The sequence below is a fragment of the Lycium ferocissimum genome, chromosome 10 (genome assembly GCF_029784015.1).
Source record: "Lycium ferocissimum isolate CSIRO_LF1 chromosome 10, AGI_CSIRO_Lferr_CH_V1, whole genome shotgun sequence".
NCBI lineage: Eukaryota > Viridiplantae > Streptophyta > Magnoliopsida > Solanales > Solanaceae > Lycium > Lycium ferocissimum.
This window is the reverse complement of record NC_081351.1, coordinates 35,469,831-35,477,857: the sequence shown is the minus strand read 5'-3', so window position 1 is coordinate 35,477,857 and position 8,027 is coordinate 35,469,831. Positions and strand designations below refer to the sequence as shown.

Below are 8,027 nucleotides of genomic sequence, written 5' to 3'. Positions count from 1 at the left end.
AGTCAAAAATTTGAAAAAAATTCGCAAGGCAGAGTTAAATTTCGCTATGCCCCCAACGGCATACACTTGTGAAGAAATTACCAAAGTTATCGACCGCATACTTATGCCTTATGGCGTAGTTGGCATAAGTATCGGGTCCGCATAACTTTGATAATTCCTTCACAAAGTTATGCCGGTCCCAAGCATAAAAGTTTGCCCATTAAATTTTGCCTTATAAGGCAAACTTTGTTATACCTTAAGGAAAACTTACGCGCTATGTGGGGCATACTTTTAGTTATGTTTTATGGGACACACTTTTAGCTAAGGCATTACTAAAAGTTTCCCTTGAAAAGTTAAAAAAATATATATATATATCAGTTTTTTTTCAGGGGGGAAAGTCCCCCCCTCCCACTTTTAGTTGTGTTCAACTAAAAGTGCATTTTTTTAGTTTGCGTACTGGGAGAGATGCGTACTTTTAGTTATTCATACAGTAACCATACATATTGCAGACAAACTATAAGATTTTATTATAGCCAACCAAACCAAACACGTAATGTTGATAACCAAATTCATATCAACTTTTCAACATTATTATTATTAAAATTGTACTCAGTTTCTACTCTTACTAAAAAAAAAAAAAAAAACAGAGTTTATACTGTCATTAAAAAAATATCACCGCCATAACATTGTCGACTATTTAATTTCCCTTTGGAATATTGCTACAAGTCTTCTTATTGTGGCCTCGCCCGTACCACATCCTCGCATGTCACCGTTGATTTCTTAAATTTCCCCTCGTGGAATGGTTTCATTCGTTTGGTAGCGGCCTTCCCCGGTGGTCTTTTACCATCCGGTGGCAACACAATCTCTTCTTTTACATGCCTCGGTATATCCCATGTACTTTCACATGGAAGAGGCACAACGGTATTGCATATGTATCGAGGAAATTCTTATTCTTTGTAGTAGGCAGAGGTATATTCCGCTCCATGTTGGTGCCTATACACTATAGCGACCATAGCATGCCCACAAGGTATCTCATCCAGCTTGAAATCTTCCACAAGTACACGTCCTAGCTCGAAGACACACGTGAACCTCTTAACACCATCAATCACCGTATGTAGAAATTGTGGAAGCTCGTACCGCAATCAAAATTACATTTGTACAAGTAATTCGTAAATTATACACTAAACATACAACATATATACACATATTATAGAGTTCATACATATGACAGTAAAAAAAGAAGGATACAAGTTAACAAAAGGATTATCTTACAGTCATACGGTGTGATAATACCCCATTCTTGTTGATAATTTCTTGATACTTTTTAGTAAGATCTGTGAATGTATTCTTTGCTTCTTCATTGTGCGTCGCATTCCATCTTTCAACCAGTTCCCTCATGAAATCCAATAATTTTGCCACCGGCAATTCCCTAGCATTTACTGTAGCATTGTTTATAGATTCAGCTATAATAAAATCTTATAGTTTGTCTGCAATATGTATGGTTACTGTATGAATAACTAAAAGTCTGCCCCCTCCGGCAGACTTTTACTTAAACACAACTAAAAGTCTGCCCCCTCCGGCAAACTTTTACAAAATCAGTTCCACACTACAGAATCTACCTATTATATGAAGTTCATACAACTGTCAACCAAAATTCATACATACTTCAATAGACAAATTTTTCCTGAACAAAATCAATTCCACTACTACGTAATCTACTTATTATATGAAGTTCATACAACTTTTCATACAAATTCTTTCATGCACGAGATTACATGCTTTTAATTGACTTCAAAACAATTAAAGTATTTGGAGTTCAAATATATTCACTCGATGCGTCCCATCTTCCACTTTGTGTTGTATCATTATTGATCGCATTGTGCTATCCGCCATTGTTACACTAATAAAGCTTTGATCCGTATGATTTTGATTATGACTTCGAAATTTCAATCGCGTATAATTGATAATTTGTTTAGGTAATTGATGCATCAATCGCCTTCTATTAAATCAGATTGTATTCTTCCACAAAATATCAACAACAAAAAAAGGAAAATACCTGCTCCTTTTTTTTTTTTTTTGGAACTCGAATATGTATTGCTTCTGATACTTCAATGGTTTTTGATTGAGGAATTGATTGTTTATCAACGTTGCAATTGTTTCTTCAACCACATTCGAATCCTCAATGAAAACTGAAGAGATAGGGCGAAAACATTGAGCGAAATTGGGGGAGAAAAATCGCAGGGAAATATTATGGGAAGAGTGATTCCATGGGTTTTGGCCGTCTAATTGGGTTTTGTATAGGTTTGTAAGTATTCTACTGTTATATCTTGTAAACTGAAAACTGTCGTCGCGTTTTGTAAATATTTACTCTAAAGATGTATATATATGTATTTTGCCCATATGGAAATCCTGCAAATTACGTCTAGTAGCATTTTAATGGCAATCTCATGTTTCCTTCCAAGCAAGATAAAAAGGCCCTTTGAATTCCAATAATTTATCCAAATAAATTCTACTTTGGTTGTCAAACACGTGGCATTTGAAATATTCTATTCAATTTACCACAAAATATCAACTTCTTGATTGCTCTCAGTTACAAGTATTTCGAGTGAAAGTAATCACATAAATACATCTCTAACAAGATTACAAATTCTGTTAGAAAGAAGCTAGCAACATGATCCCTCTTCCACTGAGGCCTCCAAATTCTTCCGAACTGCATGACGAGCCATATAATTTTCTACCATACAATTACCTTATGTGCTGATGCTAAGCTTATCAATCCAATAATCAAGCTGACCGGCAACACATTCTGAACCTGTGGAGCCATACGAGCTGAATTTCTTTATTGAATTTTCAACCCCCAGAAATTCGTAGACATCCTTGTCAAATATCGGATGTAGACTGTTCAACTCATCAAGGCTAAGATCTTGAAGCTCGCACTTTCTTGCAACACACAAAGCGACAGACCTCCCAACTATGTCATGAGAAGTTCTGAAAGGTATTCCCTGTAAGGAAATATCACAATTTCATCATTTTTTACACGTATAAGAGCTAATCAGAAGGATTTTGTTCTTAAAATAAGTGATCACTTGTGCAACAACCTTGGAACAAACCAAGAGGTTCTACTGAATTACAAGTTTATATGTCAACCAAGGGTGTATGCTAATTTGTAAATCCACGAGGGGAATAAAATGTCAAGGGTACTCTTAGTTGGAAAAGTCAGGGTTATAGGTTGATGTACAACTTGTAAAGGTTCTGGATCTATGGGATTCCTAAAAGGCACTTAGTCAATTCATTACGAAAATTTGGCAAAAGTTTCCTCTTATGTCATAGGCTGAATGCCGCTTCAGCACAAGAACTATTTCCTTTACATTTCTCATTTGTAGACATAGTTCTCAGTTTTCAAAGAGTTTTATCATATATTTGACTCTAATAGGTCAAAATAACACGGGACGAACTAAGAAGGTACAAGTTAAGGATCCTTGGAGAAATCACTTGCCTTTTTCACAAGGTAATCAGCAAGTGTAGTGGCATCAAGATGACCAGCTGGTAGAGACTTCTGTATTCTCTCTCGGTTAAAGGAAACATTCTGCGCAAACTCTGCTGAGACCTCGAGCATCCCAACTACTGCCTTGACACTGTCAAATACAGGCTCCTTATCTTCCTATTTCATATAAAAAGAGGTAAAATATATAAGTGAAAATTATGCAGAGACAAAAAATGTTGATTAAGATGGTGAAGCAGGAAAACATAACCAAACTAATTGGATGGCCACAATAGCTGTTAAGCAGTTAATGAGAAGGATAACAGGAACTTCCTAAGAAGGAAGTGAATGAACTGACAAAGAATCCTTTTCCAGGAGAGTTCTTTACCTGCAAATCCCGGTTGTAAGCTTGAGGAAGTCCCTTGCACAACACAAGAAGTGAAACCAAGTCCCCTATGACTCTACCAGATTTTCCACGAACAAGCTCCATTGGATCTGGATTCTTCTTTTGGGGCATTATACTGCTTCCAGTGGAAACAGAATCACTAGGAGTCAAGAAGCCGAATTCTTCAGATGCCCACAATACCCATTCTTCACCCAGGCGAGAGAGATGAACAGCAGTGATGGAATTAGCAGAAAGCAACTCCAGCACAAAATCTCGATCTGAAACTGCATCAATGCTATTGCACATAAACATTGTCACCATAATTGAAAAGGCCAGAAAGAAACTAATGCAAATGCAGATTAACTACACACAGAAAGTACTAGTAAAATGTTAAGTCTACTAAACAAAGTTCCAAGGAAATACAGGATATCAGAGGGTAAATGCAAATGTTACAACAGAAGCATGAGACAAGACTTTAACATTAAGGGTTTCTTCTTCCAAATAATTTTTTTTTTAAATGAAACTAGTAGCAATATATTATTATTCTTCCAAATAATCTTAAGGAACGCACTAGGTTTCTCCATCACTTATTAGTTTATTGATGTTAATTAGCTTGAGAGTTAAGCTTATCAGGGCCAAAACACAGTACATCTGCAAGAAGTAGAAGTTCAATAAAGGTTGCAAGTTCTGTTGGTATTAAGCATATATTAGTACCTGTTCCTCATGGGGGCAGTGAATCCCAATGCATCAGAAGTCATAAACCTATCAATGGGAAGACCAGTGCCAGCTAATGCACATGCACCTAGAGGGCAGAAATTCAGCCTTGCTCTACAATCTAATAAGCGACCAGCATCACGCTCAAGCTACAAAGAAATCATTCTTCTGTTGTCAGCAATATGTAGGTTTAATATTCGTAAGCTCCAGCACAGCTCAATGAAGCTATTAAACTAGCAGAAAGGGACACATTGGGATCCAAAGCGAAGATCAAACACGGTTGCTAGATGATAAGATGATAAAAAGATAAAGAGAGTGCAGAAACGAGTGACATATACTATAGTGAAGTGATATTTCTCCCACTTGGCAGTGAAAAGGATATTCTCCTTAGGATGAGAAACCAAAGTTCTTTCTGAATATTCAAATAAATAAATAGAAGGAAAAAGGTAGAAGGAAGAACGAAAAAGGAAACAACAAAAACAACAAAAAACAATGGTTGAAACAATATGCATAACATCATCAAGAGAAAGCCAGATACTCCTTTAACAGAAATTATAGCATGCAATTACGTTGAGGATCTCATTGCAACAAGCAAGTTACAGGTACACTTGCTAATAGAGCAAAGAGTCACTCGACAGACAAATGTGAGAAAATGCTCCATAAAAGTCATTACAAACTATTTTCTCTGGAAAGATCTAATAACCCGTTAGTAAGCTGATTCAAAGGGACAGGTTTTAACTAATTAAAAAGACATAGAAGTATGTGAGGTAAAAAGACATCGATTTTCAAGGAAAAGGGATGTAAATGTTTGTGGTATTGATATATAAACAAGATTTTCAAGTGATCTTCACATCCTCAGGTTTACTATGATAATAAATGATGTATTAAGGGTTGGTGGGAGGTACCAGGTACCCAGTAGAATAGTAGAGGTGTGCGCGAGTTGGCCGGGACACCACCATTATAAAATGTATAAATAAAATGATGTGTTAAGTATAAGACACTATCAATGAAGTCAGCCAAATTCTACTAACCTGTTCAACATATGTTAAAAGAAGGTGTTGCAACAGAACAGGTTGGGCCCTTTGCAGATGAGTATATCCAGGAACAATAAGACCCTCATTCTGGAGAGCTAGTTTAACCATTGCGATCTGCAGGTTATGAAACACATGAGTGCATAATAACCTTTAAGCATCAAACAAATTGATCAACTTTGCTCCCACTTCACAATTTCTTCCCATAGTATGAAAACTCATTAGACACTATAAACTCATGTGTGTTGATCATATACAGGAAAAAAGTGTCTATTGTGTTGAACTTAATAATGTTCCGGTTGAACACCTCCAAATGATATGAACACGAAACAAAGAGCAAATGACCTGAAGATTCTTAATGCGTGAAATGATTGTGTCAATAGCATCACGGGACCACAAGCGAAAGTCAGTTGCAACTTGATCGTTTCTACTCCGGGCAGTGTGAAGCTTTTTGGCAGGCTCCCCAACTAAATCAGTAAGCGCTGCTTCAATGTTCATATGCACATCCTCTCTATCAGTCCTCCAGACAAATTGACCTGCCTCAATTTGCCCCTCTATCTCTTCAAGACCTTTTATGATAGTATCTCTATCATTATCGGTCATCAATCCCTGCAACATAAGAGTACATTCGCATACATATTAAATTCCCTTTTAATATACCCATTGGAGTAAACAATAGGGGTCGTTTGGTTTCTGGTTAACAAGGCAGTTATTATTAAAACTAGCATAGATAATACTATGTTTGGTCGTTTTCAGTTGTATTGTATAAAACTCAGCACACCAAGTACGGTGTTTGGTTATCATTTTACAATCCCACATAAATAAAATATGTATAAGTTATGAGACAACTTATGTATTATTTTATGCAGGGTAGAAGATGTAATAACTGACACATGAATAACTAAACTCTCCATAACTCTAACTAGCAACCAAACGACCCCTAATACAATTAGCCCCTGAGCCCCTATAAGATGTTGAAGGATGCAAAAGATAACATATTTGACAATGTACTTTAAACTGCACATGTGATCGTTGGTAAATGGTAAATAGAACAAAAACCCAGACTAACTACAAAGTAAACCCCTTGATTATCTGAGAAATTAATCAACTCGGACCAAAAAAGATTCAATCTTGGTAGTGCCCAGAAACAGAAACGTAAAAATTAACCTGTTTAGCGAGCATTGAGGCATGAGCTTTGCTAATGTTGGTCATTGGTAAATAGAACAGAACATAACATCAAGAAACCAAAAACCCAATGAACTACAAAGTAACCCTCTTGATTATCCTCAAAATTAATCAACTTGGACTTAAAAAAAAATCAATCTTGGCAGCACCCAGAAAGCGAAACTTAAAAAAGATTCAATCTTGGCACTACCCAAATACGGAAACATAAAGATTAACCTGTTTAGCGAGCATTGAGGCATGACCTTTGCTAATGTTGATCGTTGGCAAATAGAACAGAACATAACATAACATCAAGAAACAAAAACCCCACAATAACTACAAACTAAACCCATCGATTATCCTCAAAATTAATCAACTTGGACTAAAAAAAATTCAATCTTGATAATACCCAGAAAGGGAAACTTAAAAAAGATTCAATCTTGGCAGTAACTATAAATGGAAAGGTAAGAATTAACCTGTTTTGCAAGCATTGTGGCATGAGCTTTACTGCCCATAATATCCTGTTTATAAAGACCTTTATCAAAAGAAATAGACTCAGTAAACTTCTCAACAGCATCAGTAACACTCTCCTCAAAACGCCCACCCCATAACTTCACCTCCTTTGAGGGTACTGGTGGTGAGTTGTTCATCTGTTGCGCGGCACAGGTGAGCAATGCTAGGCGAGCATTGGAGTTAGGGAGAGAGAAGGAGAGACTTTGGGGTGTAGGGATAAGGGCATGTTTGGATGGAGAGAAAATGGGGGATGTTGTCAAAGAAGAGGAGGAGGAGGTTGACAGTGACTCCATTGAGATTATCTCGGCGGCGGAATTGATGGCAAACACACACTAAAACACCAACCAAATAAAATATTTCCTGGTAAAAATAAAATTCCCTAAAGTCTATACCTGACTTACCCTAAGTAGGAGTTTGCCAATTAAATTTGGGAGCTTTCATTTCATATTTTGATTTCAAAGTTTTATTAAGGGCCCGTTTGGCCATGAATTTTTTTCACTTTATTTGAAAATCAATGTTTGGTCATAAAAATTTCAAATTTGAAAAGTTATATTTGGAATTTGAAAAATATCAAAAAACTTATTTTTACTCTCAATACATTCAAACAACCAAATATTCTTTGCAAAAACTATAACCAAACACAACTCCAACTCCAAAATACCAAATAAAGAGAAAAATATTTGGTTTTCATTGAGTAGGCGTTTGGACACGCGATTTCATCTCATGAGATGAAATCAGCGTTTAGACATGCAATTAAATC

The 8,027-nt window shown here is 36.3% G+C and overlaps 1 protein-coding gene across 1 annotated transcript; it reads right to left on the bottom strand.

The window, feature by feature from the left end:
* Positions 1 to 2,463: 2,463 nt before the first annotated feature.
* Positions 2,464 to 7,633, bottom strand: LOC132033618 (argininosuccinate lyase, chloroplastic). Its single transcript, XM_059423637.1, has 7 exons — positions 7,231 to 7,633; positions 5,936 to 6,199; positions 5,591 to 5,707; positions 4,560 to 4,708; positions 3,849 to 4,140; positions 3,476 to 3,640; positions 2,464 to 2,981 (listed from the first exon to the last, which is right to left on the bottom strand). Exons 1-7 carry the CDS (start codon positions 7,558 to 7,560, stop codon positions 2,730 to 2,732), a joined length of 1,569 nt encoding a protein of 522 aa, XP_059279620.1. The 5' UTR covers positions 7,561 to 7,633; the 3' UTR covers positions 2,464 to 2,729.
* Between the last annotated feature and the right edge of the window lie 394 nt (positions 7,634 to 8,027).

What these genes read in the sequence shown, in the direction of transcription:
- LOC132033618 (XM_059423637.1), bottom strand. Translation starts at nt 7,560, where the DNA reads ATGGAGTCACTGTCAACCTCCTCCTCCTCTTCTTTGACAACATCCCCC. An exon ending in CCACAATGCTTGCAAAACAG is followed by an intron (nt 6,200 to 7,230) that starts GTTAATTCTTAC and finishes CTTATGTTGCAG; the next exon opens with GGATTGATGACCGATAATGA. An exon ending in TTTTAACATATGTTGAACAG is followed by an intron (nt 4,709 to 5,590) that starts GTTAGTAGAATT and finishes ATTTCTTTGTAG; the next exon opens with CTTGAGCGTGATGCTGGTCG.